The sequence below is a fragment of the Jaculus jaculus genome, chromosome 1 (genome assembly GCF_020740685.1).
Source record: "Jaculus jaculus isolate mJacJac1 chromosome 1, mJacJac1.mat.Y.cur, whole genome shotgun sequence".
NCBI classification, from domain to species: Eukaryota; Metazoa; Chordata; class Mammalia; order Rodentia; family Dipodidae; genus Jaculus; species Jaculus jaculus.
Genome location: NC_059102.1, coordinates 273960432 through 273977376, shown reverse-complemented (window position 1 = coordinate 273977376; position 16945 = coordinate 273960432). Strand labels below are relative to the sequence as shown.

The window sequence follows — 16945 nt, the reverse complement described above, 5'->3', positions numbered from 1 at the left end:
ATAGCAGCAACAGGATAGATACATGTACCAGCAAACAGAAAGCATATACATACATATATGTGTGTGTGTAATCTAGCAATGGGAGTTTCACCCACTCTAAGGGAAGGTCTTCCTCACTCTGTCATTCCTTCCTGGATATGTCCCCAGTGATCTACCTCAGAGACCTGTCTCTTACTTGATCCATAATCTAATCAAGTTGACAATAGGATTTAACCATCAAATGCATATATAGTAAGTCATCCTTTCCCTCTCTTATGTTACTGCTGAGAAGACAGAATATTTAACCATGCCTGTATTATACTGGTAGCAAATGAATGAGAATCTTGTGAATTCATATGTGAAAGAGGTGTAGTATAGGATCATATTATATACATGACTAATACTTAAACAGGAAAGGACCAAAAACAAAAATTACAGTGAAAAATCTACAGCTTTATGGTAAATAAATAATAATATGAACTTTTAAATTATTTATTTATTTATTTATTTTATTGACAGCTTCCATACTTATAGACAATAACCCATAATTCCCTTCCCTTTGCCACTTTCCCCTTCACAGGTCCACAGTCCATTGTATCCCCTCCCTCTCTCCATTAGTCTTTCTCTTATTTTGATGCCATCATCTTTTCCTCCTATTATGAGGGTATTTAAAGGTAGTGCTAGACACCACAAGGTCATGCATATCAAGTCCAATTTCTGTCTGGACAATTGCACTGTAAGAAGACCTACCCTTCTTTTAGCTCTTACATTCTTTCTGCCATCTCTTCCGCAATGGACCCTGAGACTTGGAAGGTGTGATAGAGATGTTTCAGTGCTGAACACTCCTCTGTCACATCTTTTCAGCACTATGGTTCATTTTGGGTTATCCCAGTAGTCCCCACCATCTGAAAAGAGAAGCTTTTCTATCCAAAAGTGAGAGTAGCATTAATATATGGGCATCAATGTTAAGTAAAGTTGGTGAGCAAAATTTATGTATTTAGCCACACAGCAGCAATCATTACACTCTAATGCTCATGACCTCCACACCATAAGCTTTTGATTAGGTTTTTAGTGTCAGGCATGTATTCCATCCCATAGAGCAGGTCTCCAGTCTAATTAGAGAGCAGTTGGTTTAGCCCCATAACAGACATGACACTATTGCAGCCATTGGCTCATTTGGCCTGGCTGGTCAGACTTGAGGCTTACAGTGTCCACTGTTTTCACCACTTATGGCTTCTGTCTCCCATTGGGGTGCATGCAGTGCAGCTTTTCCCAGCTTTCTGTCAGATGGTCTACAGGGAGGAGGTTTTTCAATTCAGTCCCAGTTTGACCTCTCAGTGACCTTGCAGACAAGGCATGTGGAATCTTCAGCAGTAGGATCTTATCATCTATTCCTGGTGGGAAACCAAGAGCCTTGACAATAGCCTGTAATGTTTTGGGGGCATCAGGGACGTCTCTGGCCAACAACTCACTGGAAGGTATCCCATTCACAGCACTGAAAATTTTCTAGTAACAGTCTATGATTGATGGGTGTACCATTATCCAAAAAAGTAGGTTATAATATGGCTTATTTACAATATCCTGAATTTTGATTAACTATCCCCTACCCTTTTACTCAATCCTTTCTGACCTCAATTAGGCCATTCGACCTGCAGTAATCTGTTCGTCTACTTAAATATATACAATACCATCCCCTTAAGTCCACCCTTCTCCTCCCTCTCTTATAGCCCTTTTCTAGCTTACTGGCCTCTGCTACCAAGTTTTACTTCAACTCACACACAAGTCTGAACATTTGTAACTAGAATTCACATATGAGACAGAACATACAGCATTTGGCTTTCTGGGCCTGGGTTACCTCACTTAGTATAATCCTTTCCAAATCCACATTTGAACAGAGTAAAATAAAGGAACATTGAGATAGTAGTTAGCACTGTAATGAAATATTTACACTCAGTATTATTTTAAAACTAACATAAGGATAAGATTGCATAGTTTTAGTTTTATATTTGAATTACATTAAAATATGCAATTTTGATTCCTATATAGTGATTTTGTAAAATATTTTTATTTATTTAATATATAGGGAGAATATGGGCATACCAGGGCCTCTTGCTACTGCCAATGAACTGCAGATGCATGCACCACTTTTTTCATCTGGCTTTATGTGGGTACTGGAAATCAAACCCAAGCTGATAGGCTTTGCAAAGTCTTTAACCACTGAGCAATCTCTGTAGCCAGATAGCAATTATCTTTTATTTATTTATTTATTTATTTTAGAGAGACAGAGAGGGAAGGGAGAGAGAATTGATGCCGCAGGGCCTCAGACACTGAAATCGAACTCCAGACACTTGCACCACCTAGTGGACATGTGCTACTTTGCATTTGCCTCACCTTTGTGCATCTGGCTAACATGGGATCTGGAGAGGCAGACATAGGTCCTTAGGCTTTGCAGGCAAGTGTCTTAACCATTAAGCCATCTCTCCAGCTCTATTTTTTATTTACAACTTACCATGATCATACTCCCACCACTCTCCCTTTTCCTTCTCCCTGATTTCCTCCTCCACTTGATTACTTCTTTCTAACTAGTCTGTCTTCTATTTGGAGGTCATCATTTTCCTCTCCTATTATGCAGGCCTTATGTAGGTAGCATCAGCCACTTTGAGGTCATAACTTCTACAGCTACTTTGTGTCTGGAAGACAGTATTGTAAGCATACCTCCCCTTCCTTTGTCTTTCTGCCACCTCTACTGCAATGAATGGTTCCTGAGCCCTGGAGAGTGTGATAGAACTGTCTTACTTAGTGATGAACATTCCACTGTCACTTCTTCTCAACACACTGGTGAGTTTAATGTCACCTTAGTTGTCATTACCATCTGATAAAAAGAAGTTTCTCTAACTAAAAGTGAAAATAACAATAATATATGGGCATAAGCATAAGTATTTAGAGGGCAGTTTGTTGGATATTGTAGATCCATTTAGCCAGACAATGGTAGTAGTTTCTTCCCTAAGGTTTATCACCTCCCCAGCCATAGTCTTTTGGTTAAAGTTTTCAGTACCAGGTAGGAATCTCCCCCTATTTCTTGGGGCAATGAAGAGCCTTGTCATAGCCTGTAATGTTTGGGGGGCTTCAGGGACCTCCCTGACTAACAACTTCTTGGACAGTATCATCCCTGGCACTAAAATTTTCTTATAAAAATCTATGGCTTCTTGGTACAGCATTTTCCACTCCCATCTAATTTTTTAATGCCTTATACTACATTGTTCATCTTTCCTTACTGTGGTAGTTTGAATAGATTCCCCCCCCCCCCAGTAGATTCAGGAGTTTTAGTCAAACTTGTAACGTGGCTGGAGGAGTTGCCACTATTGATAGGTACTAGGGTCTAGGTGTGTTTGGGGCAAATCTAGAATTCCAACCCAAGGTATGCAGAGAGCAGTCAGAGCTCTATCTGGGGTTTCTGGAGTGTGTTTTCTTATGGTGCTGCTGGTGGTATTTCTCTCTGTGTGGACCTGGGAAAGGGGGCCAGTTTATTCTGACATTATGGATCTTTCTCTGGATCTGTACAATTCAATAAATCCTGTTCCTCCCATAAACTGCCTGGTTTGGAAGTTCATCCCAGCAATGTGAAGCTGACTGCAACACTTCCTGATACTTGCAACCTTCTCTGTCAAAACCAAATGTATGTGAAACTAATGTGTATTATGTAGGTATGTATAAATACCTTTGTATATAAACACAAAGACTCACATGCTAATCTCATTTGAGTCTCTAAATAGCTGTCCAGTAGGACACACTGGACACTGTCTATGTATGAAGAAGCATAAGCTGGAAAAATTAGGTGAGTTTCCTGTGGTTTCTGAATCTAAGATCTGAGTTCTACAATGTTATACATCCTAGCCTTGGTCCTGCACCTCATCATTTCCTAAAGACATGACTTCTGTGAAATGGTGCAACCTGTATTCCATTATTGTAGCATTATTGACCCAGTTTTACTAAGACATCTGCAATATCTACATACCAACTCACCAGACATTTCTGCACAATTCTAAGAATTTAAAATGCATACATTATCTATATGCTTAGCAGTGATTTACTGGCTTAAGGAACGTGAATATACTATACAACATTAGTTACAAATTATGTTTTCTTTCTACACTGCTGTGAACATGAAATGTAACATAAATAATAAAATAACATGTTAAAGATTCTAAAATTACTACCTAAAGTGGTTCCTGGTTGGTACCCTCGGTACCTGGAAGAAACACTCTTGAACCATAAAGAACTTAAATTTTTATCAAGGGAAATGTGGGAAGATGATTTAATATTGCACAGCAAGTTTTAAACAAGGGAAATGTGAGGCAAATCTGTCTTTCCAGAACAGTTCAGGGCAGACAGCAGCACACTCGACCTTTTGTCACTGGGATGTGAGAACACCTAAATGTCTTTTGCTGGCATGTGAACACATATGTGTCGTAGTATTTATTTCATTTAGATTTGAAAACCAAATTATGTCATAATCACTGAATATGAAAATTCTGATAGTGAGGTTTGAAAACATTGTATATTACAGTTTTGTACACACCATGAAATGCTTTCATTAACTATCTAAGTAAGCTTTATATTGTTCTTTACTTATACTGAAATTACACAAAAATATATTAAATATGTAAGTAAAGTGTAAAGAAAAACAGTAAGCCAAGCAAGCAGGAAGCCTTCATCCACCTTAATAGGAACTTATCACTAATTTAGATGCTTCACCTGTGTTCTTCTGTCCTCTGCTGAGTGGATAGCTGTCTATTCCAAAATTTTGTTTAGTCAGTCATTTCTTTGATACTTCTTATATTGTTATTCACATGTGGCTATATCCCACAACTCTATGGATTTCATTTTTATTGTTTAAACATCATATAAATGTTAGCATAACACATATCATATGTGTTTTTCACTTATATCATCCACTCCTGACTCATTTGTATGTTGCTTCCAGCTTGATGCTATTATGCTATCATGAGCATTCTTGAATTTGTGTCCAGGCACACAGTACCAGTGTTTCTAGGATACATCTCTGGGAAATAGAGAATGTACAGAGTCAGATCTTCAGAATAGTCACACTTCTCTGAAGTAGTTGGTCTAATTTTTTTTCCTACCCGTGGGACACTTTACTCACTGCCCTTACTTTCATCAACCCCTCTGGTAGATGTAAAATGGAATCTCACTGTGTTTTTGATTAGCATTTCTGCAATTACTGGTCTCATTATGGCAATGAGCATAGTGTGTTTACTTCCCATAAAATCTCTTTGCCTTTGCCTATTTTTCTTAGTGTAGTCCTTTGTTGATTGGCAGCAGTCCTAAACAAATTGAGGATATTAACTCTTTGTGTGCTACAAGCATTACAGATATCTTCCCCAAGCTTGTGTTTGTCTTTTCACTCACGCCAATTTTGGTAAACAGGAGTTCTTTGTTTTAATATAATTGAATTTGACACTTTATTTTATGGTTTGTACAATTTGTTTAAAACCCCTTCAAAAGAAAAAGATATTATTCTATAGCCTCTGAAAGTTTTATAGTTAACTGTCCCATTTGACTTGTGACACTTTGTATAGATCCGAAATTAAGACTTCTGTATATGGTTTCCTATGGTGGCTTTGACAAGTTACCACAAGTCTGATGGCTTCAAACAACACTCATTTACCTCTTCCAGTTATAGAGATCAGAAGTCTGAAATCAGCTTCACTGGATTAAAATGTCAGTAAGGATGGTTTCTGGAGAAAACACATTCCTTGTCTATTCTAGCATCTACAGCTGCCAACTTTCTTTGGCTATACCTGTATTGCTCCAATCTACTGATATCATTGCATTGTCTTTTCATCTTCTATCCAAACTTCCCCTTGCTTCCCTCTAAATTTAACACATGTGGTTAAATTTAGAACCCATCAAGCAGGCTAGAGAGATGGTTCAGCAGATAAGGCACTTGCCTGCAAAGCCTAAGGACCCTGATTTAATTCCCCAGTACCTATGTAAAACCAAATGTACAAGGTGGCACATGCATCTAGAATTTGTTGTGGTAAGAGGCCCTGATGTGCCCATTTACATTCTCTCTCTCTAGCTGCCCTTTTCTCTATTTCTCTCATAATAAATAAATAATCCCATCAATATAATCCAGTGTAATCTATCTAAAAATTCTTTTTTAAGATTTTTTTTTGGTTTGTTGAGATAGAGTCTCATTCTAGCCCAGGCTGACCTGGAATTCACTATGTCATCTCAGAGTGGCCTCGAACTCATGGAGATCCTCCTACCTCTGCCTCCTGAGTGCTGGGATTAAAGGCATGTGCCACCACGCCCAGCTTAAGAGCTTTTTTAATATTTTATTTTTTATTTATTTGAGAGAGAGAGACAGAGAGAGAATGGGTGTACCAGGACTACCAGATGCTGCAAATGAACTCCAGATGCATGTGCTGTCTTGTGCATTTGGCTTACATGGGTCTTGGAGAATTGAACCTGGGTCCTTTGGCTTTGCAGACAAGCTCCTTAACCACTAAGCAATCTTTCCAGCTCTAAAAATTCTTTTTAATGTAATTTATTTATGTGTATGTGTGGCAAGTGGCATGTCTCTGTGTATGTGATGTATGCACATGTGTGTGCAGATAGTCCCATGTGCATGCATGCAAAGGCCAAAGGAGAATGTCAGGTGTTCTCCTCCATTGCTCATTTGTATATTTCTTTGAGGTGAAGTCTCTCACTGATTCTAAAGTGTGATGTTTTTGTGAACCCTTGTGATTCTCTGGTTTCTGCTTCCTCCAGGACTAGGGTTACAGATGTGCCTTCCCAGCTGCTTATGTGGGTGCTGGGGAGTCAAACTGGAGCAATCTCAGGCCACCTCAGGCTCTCATACTTGCATGGAAAATGCTCTTACCCACTTATCCAACTCTCCAGGCTCTATCTAAAAGTTTTTAATTATATCTTTTGCCATATAAAGTGGTAGTTACAGATTTAGGAACTAGGTTATAGATAACTTTGGGGATCTTAATTAAAGTAGGTTTGTAGTAGATATTAGTGCATAAAGAAGGCAAGTTCCCCAACTAGTTCTTTAAAAATGTCTTTTGTTTTCTGAGACAGGGTCTCACTGTGTAGCCCAAGCTGGTCTGGAACTCATAGTCATCCTGAGCTTCCTAAGTGCTGGGATTACAGGGGTGCATCTCAGTTCTAACTTAGAAATGTCTTGATTATTATTGGGCACTTGATTTTACACTTAAATTTTAGAATAGGCCTATCCAATTTCACCAAATTCTATCTTCTGGCTTTTATTTTACCAAAAGATTCCTTTGGACTCCCTAGGTAGACATTTCTAAAGACATGTAAATAGAGCTGGAGCGATGGCTTTCTGGTTAATGCACTTGTCAGCAAAGCCAAAAGATCCAAGTTCAATTCCCCAGTACCCATGTAAAGCTGGATGTACAAGGTGGCACATGCTTCTGGAGTTCGTTTGCAATGGTTAGAGGCCCTGGAGTGCCATTTGGTCTCTTTCTGTCTACCTCTCTCTCTCAAACAAATAAATCAAATATTTTTAAACTAATGTCAGTTTACTCCCATTTATGTGTTTTGTATCCCACTACACAGGTGTAAGTATAAAACTGAACATCTTGGTTATCATAAATGGCATTCTAGCTTGGCCTGCTTTAACAAAACATGATAGACTAGGTAGTTTATAAGCAAGAGAAATTTATTCCTCATAATCCTAGAGGCTGGAAATTATAAGGTCAAGGTACTAGCAGATCTGGTATCTAATGAGGATCCATTTTTACTTTTTTTTTTCTTTGTTTATTTTTGTTGATTTATTTATTTGAGAGCAAGAGAGAGAGAGAGAGAGAAAGAGAGAGAGGGAGAAGATGGGCACGCCAGGGCTTCCAGCCACTGCAAACAAACTCCAGATGCGTGTGCCCCCTTGTGCATCTGGCTAACGTGGGTCCTGGGGAATTGAGCCTTGATCCGGGGTCATTAGGCTTAACAGGCAAGTGCTTAACCACTAAGTCATCTCTCCAGCTGAAGGGTCCATTTTTCATAGCACCATCTTGATGGGGCCTCACCTTGTAAAGGGAAAACAAGCCACCTCTGGCCTTTTATAAGGATACTAACCTCATTAACTAGAGCTTTGTCTACATTGTCTATTAACCTCCCAAAGTCCTCACTGAATACTTCTGGTGATTAGGATTTCATCATAGGAATCTGAGTGGAAGGGGGAAACACAAACAGATCATAGCAGAAAATAAGTTTTTAAAATCCTATAATTTGCATTTTCTGGGGTTGCTATGCAGTGGAACCTATTGCCTTCAGGGATTTCAGGCACATTAAAGAGATTCTGTAGTATGTCACTTTGCTTGTAATATATAAAACTGGTTTAATCATAACAAGAAATTTCTTTTTAAAAAAACTTTAATAGTCTGCTCTTCTAATAAGAAATCTGTCCTTGAAAATTACTGCCTCCTTTATGCTTGTCCCTCTTGCTGCCTTTGCCAATACAAGAGAAATATCTGCTTAGGAAATCTTTGGAAAAGGAACATTTGTAATGAGATCCTAAAATTTAGACAGAGTCTTAGAAATGCAAGGCTAATTGTTTCATGTATAACTCTTCGATCCGGAATAAAGGAAGTGGCTGTCTGCAAACAAGACCAGCTTGTTTGAAATAATTGATAATTCCCAAAGAAACACTGGTGCACTGCTTTGTTACAATAACTCATGTCCATTTTTTTTCAAGGAAGGTAGTCAAGGTAACAGATAGAGAAAGTCTTAAGCTCAACAGTTATTAATAGTCCTGTGGTTTATTCCATGATACATTTGAACTGCCCTTTCTTTGCCAGTCTGAAAGTTGAATCTCAATCAGAATACATTCCTCTTGACCAAGGAGTATGACTTATTGGCAAAAGATTAGAACTCTAAAATACTGAAGTAAGGTGATAGTATTTGATTGTTTTAAGGTTTTACTTATATTTTAGAGTATTTGTCATGTCTTTAAAAGAACTTTTTTAATCAGATGTGGTTGGAGAAACCCTTTGAATAATGAATTATCACCTGGTATGATGGCACATGCCTTTAATCCCAGCACTTGGGAGGCAAAGGTAGAAGGATCACCATGAGTTTGAGGCCACCGTGAGACTACATGTTGAATTCCACATCAGCCTGGGCTAGAGTGAGACCCTGCCTTGAAAAAGAATTAAAAAAAAAAAAAAAGTATCAGGCTGGAGAGATGGCTTAGTGGTTAAGCGCTTGCCTGTGAAGCCTAAGGACCCTGGTTCGAGGCTCAGTTCCCCAGGTCCCACGTTAGCCAGATGCACAAGGGGGCGCACGTGTCTGGAGTTCATTTGCAGAGGCTGGAAGCCCTGGCACGCCCATTCTGTCTCTCTCTCCCTCTATCTGTCTTTCTCTCTGTGTCTGTCACTCTCAAATAAATAAGTAAAAATTTTAATAAAAAAAGAATTATTCCAAGTGTTGCTATAATTGGACTAGTTTTTTTTAATAATCAAAGTAGTAATTTTGTAATCACTACTCTGTTGCCAAGCACTTGAAGGACTAGAAGGATAGTAAATCATATCTTTAAAGAACATATTGACAGAGAGCATTAAAGATACAAAAGCTAGATAGAAGCAAAAGACAGTAGAACTTTGTGGTAGTCAATCTTATAAAGTTAACAGGATTTAAAATCTGTGGGCATGTCTGTAAGAGAGTTTCTGGACTAGGTTAGTTGAAGTAGGAAGACCCACCATAACTGTGGATATCACTGTTCCATGGCTGGGGGTGCAGACTGAATAAAAAGGAAGAAGTAAGCTAAGTACCACCAACTATCATGCCCTGCGTCCTGACCATGGATTGAATGAGCTCAGCTGCTTCTTGTTCAGTTCTCATGTCCTGATGTGCTTTCTACTGTTAACATATTATTCTCTCTAGCCAATGAGGTAATACTGCCCATATTCAAGATGGGTTTCCCCCTTAGTTAATCCTCTCTGGAAATATCTTTTTTGTTTGTTTGTTTGTTTTGTTTTTCGAGGTAGGGTCTCACTCTGGTCCAGGCTGACCTGGAATTAACTATGTAGTCTCAGGGTGGCCTTGAACTCATGGCGATCCTCCTACTTCTGCCTCCTGAGTGCTGGGATTAAAGGCGTGCGCCACCACGCCCGGCCTATCTCTGGAAATATCTTTACAAACCTACCCAGAGGTGTGCTTAACTGATTTCCTGGGCACTTCTCAGTCCAATCAAGTTGACAGTCAAGATTAACTGTCACTACCAGGCTTATTACACTCAACTGCCTAGAATCCTATCACTTGGGAAATTGAGGCAGGAGAATATAGAGTTCAGGTCAACCTATGTTACATAGCAAGACCTTGTCTCAAAATCAAATAAAACATCTGTAATTATCACATCATGGTAAAACTCCTTAAAACCCATGACAAAATCAATCAGAAAACAAGACACATTGCCCCAAATGAGCAATTAGACTGTCAGCTGGTTTGTGAACAAAACAAGTATAATAATATTGTATCTGCAAATACTTAAAGACAACATAAGAAATATTCACAGATAGATGCTCTGTGATCATAACAACATTGTAAATAGTTGTAGTGAAAAGTTACAAACCACTTAATTGTCTAATAATAGGTTTAAAAATATTTTACCTCCCTACTATCAATCATGCAGTCTTTAAAAAGGATAAAATAGATTTTTTAGGTCATAGTATGTCAAAATCTTCCAAATAAATTTTAAGTGAAAAGAGCAGTTTATAAACTAGTAAATATCTCAGTCTCTCTTTTATATTAATAGTATTTTGATATACTTAGGCATCAGTGATTAGGCACCAAGACGTCAGCAGTAGTTATCTTCACATGGTACTATTATGAATTTCCACATAGTCTGAGTTTCTTGGTTGATCACGTATTACCTAATAAAGATATTTCCACTGAAAAACAACAAAACACAAGAGTAGTTGGTTATGTGCTGCATTGACTCTGGGTCTATTACAGATGTATAGAAGTACATACTGCTGAGCACATTCTGTTACCTCCATGGAATGCAAAGGAAGAAGTTCTGCAAAGTAATATCCCTAAAGTTCGGATGCTGGTACTCAGGTTCTTCCTAAACCTGGAAGATCCACCCTGTCATGGTGGATCCCACTTTGTGAAGAACATCCATCAGTGGTCACCCTTCTCAGAGAAGTTGTCTTCTTTATTGAAAACTTCAGAGTAGGACTGGAGAATGGCTTAGAAGTTAAAGCACTTGCCTGCAAAGTCTAAGAACTCCTGTTCGAATCTCCAGGTCCCACATAAGCCAGATGCACAGTAACGCAAGTGCATAAGGTCGCACATGTGTACAAGGGGGCACACACATCTGGAGTTCATTTGCAGGGGCTGAAAGCCCTGGTGTACCCATTCTTTCTCTCTCAATTAAAAAAAAATAAGCTTAAAAACTTCAGAGTAATGTTAAGAATTGGGTTAAAATTTAAATTCTTTGCATTTACTCATAACAAGTGTACACATGGATGGGGTGCAGTATGATGGCTTTTGCTCTAAAATTTTCTTTGGAGGAGGAGACACCATACTTTGATTAAGAAAAACACTTTTTTTTTAAAACAATATACAGTCGTTTCCCCCCCCCCCCCCCTTCTATTAAGCCATGACTTCACATGCAATGGGCCCTAGCAGTTCAGGCTCTTTTTCATTAGTTCTCACAAAGGCACTTCTCTAGGTGGAGTGGGCTGGTACTTCAATTGAGCCCAGGTACCTTTCTCTTTGGCTTCCTTTATTTCTGATCATTCTCCTTTGCTCATTTCAGAAAGCTGTCTGGGCTCTTAGAAGGCTTAGTATTCTCAATACACACAATTTCTCTCAGCGAGAATCTTGCCCTTATCTTATTTTTTGTTTGTTTATAACAATGCTGAAAGTGTGCTGGGTAACATTGTAGACTGTCTGGTTTTCCATGATAACATTTATGGGGCATTCCTTTGTAAATAATACCCATTACCTTAATATCTACAATATCCTTCCTGTAGACTCACATAGATGTGGCCAAAGGAATCACTGCAAGTTTTCTTAAAAGACCTGGAGTACATCTATCAGGTGCCTCTTCTATTTCCTTCTGTGTTTGTAATGGTCAAGAATTACTGAAAGGTGGCAGATCCAGCTGAAAGCAGCATGGTGTGATATTTTGCTGTATACATGCAATGTATAATAATCACCTAAAACATTTATCATTTTCTTGAGTTGGACATATTCACAATCCTCTCTTCTAGATATTTTGAAATGCACAATAAATTGTTGTTATTGTAATTACACTCTACTGTGCTACAGAACATTAGCATTAATCATCCTCCTATCTAAATTTATTTATTTATTTTATTGGTATTTTGGGGGTTTTTCTGGTATTTCAAGGTAGGGTCTCAGTCTAGCCCAGGCTGACCTGGAATTCGTTACATAGTCTCAGGGTGGCCTTGAACTCTCGGCAATCCTCCTACCTCTGTCTCCTGAGTGCTGGGATTAAAAGCATGCGGTACCATGCCCGGCTTGGGTTTTTTGGTTTTTGGTAGTACTGGCGATCTAACCCAGGGTCTTATGCATACTAGGCAACTCCTTTTCCACTGACTACATCCTACCCTATCTGACTTTATTTCTGTACCTGTTAAGCAAACTTTTCTATTCTCCATTCATCCTCTGTCCCTTCCCAATTTTTTATAATCACTATTCTACCCTCTCCTTCTATGGGATCAACTTCTTTAACCTCTGCATTTGAGTGAGAGCATGTGGCATTTGCTTTCTGTACCTGGAGGTTAGTACTCTTTAATTGTCTTTTCTCTGATAAAATGTCAGCCTAAATTGTTATGTTGGCTACTCCTTAAAGGTAAGAAACTAGTAATGTCACTGCTTCCTATACATAAGACAAATGAAGACACAACAAAATTCCACATTGGTTCAATTAAATTTCCCTCATTAGAGTGCAGAGAGTTATTGAAGAACCTTGATAGTTTACCTTGGTAAAAGTTGTGGGAGATCTGGGCTAATAAAGCACATTTGGAGTAATAAAGTGTGCTTTGTTTCTATAGGCCGAGAGATTCGTCTGCCCCTCCGAATCAAAGGGGAAGGAATGGGACCTAAGATTCAGTTCAACTTTGAAGTGCTGGACATTGGCAAAGTTTTCATTGGATCTTTACATTGTTATGAGGTGAGCACTACAGTTTTTAGGATGTCTATAACAGCATTTGGCTATTTTTAATTTGTTTTATTTTGTGTGTTTTCTTTGATTAAAATATTGTAGAGTCACATCCATTTTCTAATTTTTATCATTACCTTGAGTCCTCTCTCCTAGCTGTGCTGAGGGGAGTAACTCTCCTGATTCTCATTGCCCTTCCTTCACTTTACTAAAAGCTAAAAATCATCAAAGCCATATTTTAAGTGGCTTTATTCTCTTCATTTTGTAGATTACAAAAGGGAAAACCATAAATACATCTCCCCATCTGTTTAGTGCTTGTTCTCAGATGACATGAGTCCTGCAGATCAGAGAGAGAACTTTTTGCATTTTCTTGAATGTCCTAATGAGGATAGCTGTTTTCACGCTTAAGAATTTCTCTGAATGCCCTCAACTCCAGTCCATTTTTAAAAACCAATTATCATGGTTTTTGGAAGAGATCTTCCTGCTTTGTATTCCCAATTCAACAGAAATGGGAATTTTCCAAGATGAACTTCTTGTTTTCCAAGGTCAAAATCACTCCAATGTCACCTCATCACTAGATTTGTATGTAAGGTATATTTTTACACCATATGAAATAGATACCATTGAAACTTGGCTTTTGAATGTTTATATTTTTATTGGTAATAAAGGAAATTATGTAATGAGTGACAAGTAGCTGTCAGGTTCTGTGTTTTGTTGTTTATGTGTGTATATATATATATGTTTATGTGTGTGTATATATATATATATATATGTTTATGTGTATATATATATATATACACACACACATAAACAACATGTATATATGTATATATATATATATATACACATACACACACACATAATTTGTATTACCCACAAAACTGGAAAAGGTAGGATTTATTACCCATATTTCACAATGAGCAATATAATAATTGTGCAGTTAATACGATCTACAAAATTGCCCTTGATGTGTGTTGAAATGGTATTAGTGCTTTGACAAGCATTTGTTCAGTTCGTTCTTACAGAAAGCCTATGGAGTAGGGACAACTATTATTCCCATTTTGGATCTGAGTAAATTGAGGCTTAGAGAAGTTTTGCTTATTAAAATCCAGAACACAGTCTCAGTACATGCTTTCCTCCAGTAGAACATATGGAACCTAGGTCATTCCTAGGAAGTATCTGTAAGATTGCAGCCTTCCCCGTGTCATGCTGACAGAAGGGGAAAGGGCACCAAGGAAGGTACATGAGATTGTTATAGGAAGGAGCATTGGATTAAGGATGTTACATATGGGACTGTCAGGAAGATTAAGAATGAAGTCTACTTGGCAGTTGAGAGGAAGGTGAAATGTTCAGGGACCAGCAAACACAAATGACTACCAGAGGTGTCAAGTTACTTGGCCAGGTCATTCAGCTTATAACTCTCATGAGCACTGACTTCTTGTCTCCCTCTGGTCTCTTCAGCAAATACAAGGCTCTTTCCTGGCCTTTCAGACTCTTAGAATCTCACCCTTCTTCCTTGAACAAATCCAGCCAGTAACTATTCCAGCCTAACCTAACCTAGGAACAATGTCCTTTATCCCCATACTCACTAGGATAACCATGGTCTAAACAGGGTGATGCAAAAGGTAAACAAAGATGTTAATGTCATGAAGAAATGGAATGTGTGTGTGTGTGTGTGTGTGTGTGTGTGTGTGTGTGTGTGTGTGTGTGTGTATTCTGAGGCTCTCTATACATACACATATGTACAGAGAGAGAGAGAAAGACAGAGAAATATAATACATATTGAAGTGAATCTGAGTGAAGAAATCAATCACATGACTATCAAAACAGAGACAATCAAAAAATAAGCAAGGGGCAGCTATATTCTGCATTGTTCTATGTTGCAATTGAGACAAGAGTCCCTGAGGTAGAGAAAGAAGGATGCTAACTCTCATTGATTGATATTCTTTCTGAAATTTATCCCATGTGAATTTTCTTACATTGTACAGATTGCACTTTATGCTTGCCACATCAGGAAAAGACCATTAGTTCTTAGGCAAAATGGAGAGAGCTTCCTGAGTGCAATAATAATTCCTTAGAAATTTAACAGGAGTACACTTTAAGTTCCCATTTCACACTCTCTAACATTTCAACTGCAAAGCAAACCGCAGCCAGCCAGTGGGTTTAATGAGGTGAGGCTGTAGACTAGACAGAGTGGACAGCTGAGCAGGGTTGGGGAAGGACATGGTGAGGTGCCTGTGATGGGGATATTCTGCAGCCTCTGCATCTTTAATGCTTATGCTTCCTTACATGTCTCAACTTATTACATCACCTACTTGAAATATTTGAATAACAACTTGTTGCCCTTAGTCATTGCTGAGCATAGCAGATATATAAGGAATAAAGCATAATCCCAGAAGTATACACTAATCTCAAGTGTGATTCAGAAGGAAAACAAATGGGAGATACAGTCCTATTATAAGTGTCCCCTCTCCTAGGAGTTAAACCACAATGGTAAAAGCCTCAGACTCATGTCTCAAATTACTTTATGCATCATAACTAGGTGTCCTTTGTTAAGGGTAAAAGAACAGTATCATATTCTAAAGAATGGAGAATCGTCACTGTACTGAAAATCAGGATGAAATAGTCCTCTTGCAGCTGGAGAGATTGCTAAATGGTTAAAGGTGCTTGCTTGCAAAGCCTGACAGCCTGGGTTCAATTCCCCAGTACCCAAATAAAGCCAGATGCACAAAATGGTGCATGCAACTGGAGTTTGTTTGCAGTGGCAAGAGGCCTTGTTGCTCACATTCATAGTCTCTCTCTGTAAATATCTCTCTCCCTCTCTCTCTCTTTCTGTCCTTGCAAATGAATAAAACATTTTAAAAGGTCTGCTTAAAAGCTAGTCCTCTTAACCAAGCAACAATAAAGCTAACAAAAAGAAATTTGTGCATGTGCCCAGATTGAAGAGCAAAGGACATTCAGGTGTCTACTAGTGTGTTTAAGTGGCCTTTGAGTTACCACTAGCATATGGCTCTCACCCCAAAGGACATTCAAGTGTCCACGAGTGTGTTTAAGTGGCCTCTGAGTTAGCACTAGCATATAGCAGTCACCCCTTAAGCACAGGCAAATTTTCTGCCCATCGTGCTGGATTCTGGTGATATAACAAAGAGACAGTCATTATCATTTATAAGCACTATTTCAGGCACTATTCTAAAAATTAAATTAATTAATCCATCAAATTTCATAGCTATATGAGAAGTTCATAGCACAGATAAGGAGACTAAGGCACAGAGAAATTAAGGAGACTGTCTAAAGCTGCATATCTAGGAAGTCAAAGGCAAGACTGGGGTTTGATTCAGGGCAGTTTGTTTGGTGCCAGTGCCATAATCACTTTTCTATGTAGGCTCTAAAAGATCTAAAGAGGGAAGCACAATTCCTACCACCAGAAATCTAGAACAGGAAGATTGGAAATAAGTATAAAAGGTGAGTTAAGTAGCAAGTAGCCTTTCTTTATGCTTTTGTTTGCATGCATTGGCCATCCTCTCCTGGTAGAAGTGGCTGTCTTCCTCTGCAGAGGCCACTTTCCATTCTTCCTGTATTCCTCTCCAAAGCAGCCCGAGCCCCTGAACTAATTCTCCTGGACCTCCAGACACACTCCATACCCTCAGTCACCTAATACCCTTTCTTGCTAACTACAAAAAGCATCACTTGGCAAAGGCTTGCTCTAGGCAGGGCTAGTGCTCATCAGCTGTTAATTCAAATACACCCCGTCTCCTCTAAAAGACCTTCTTACTCTTTGTC

General features: G+C 38.6%; 1 protein-coding gene across 1 annotated transcript in view; it reads left to right on the top strand.

Annotated features, from left to right (window-relative positions):
* Hydin (HYDIN axonemal central pair apparatus protein) overlaps positions 1-16945 on the top strand; it is a 433096-nt gene that overhangs the window by 119541 nt on the left and 296610 nt on the right. Inside the window, exon 10 of the mRNA XM_004659564.2 lies at positions 13059-13177. Coding sequence (XP_004659621.2) covers positions 13059-13177 — 119 coding nt within the window. The remainder of the gene's footprint in view (positions 1-13058; positions 13178-16945) is intronic.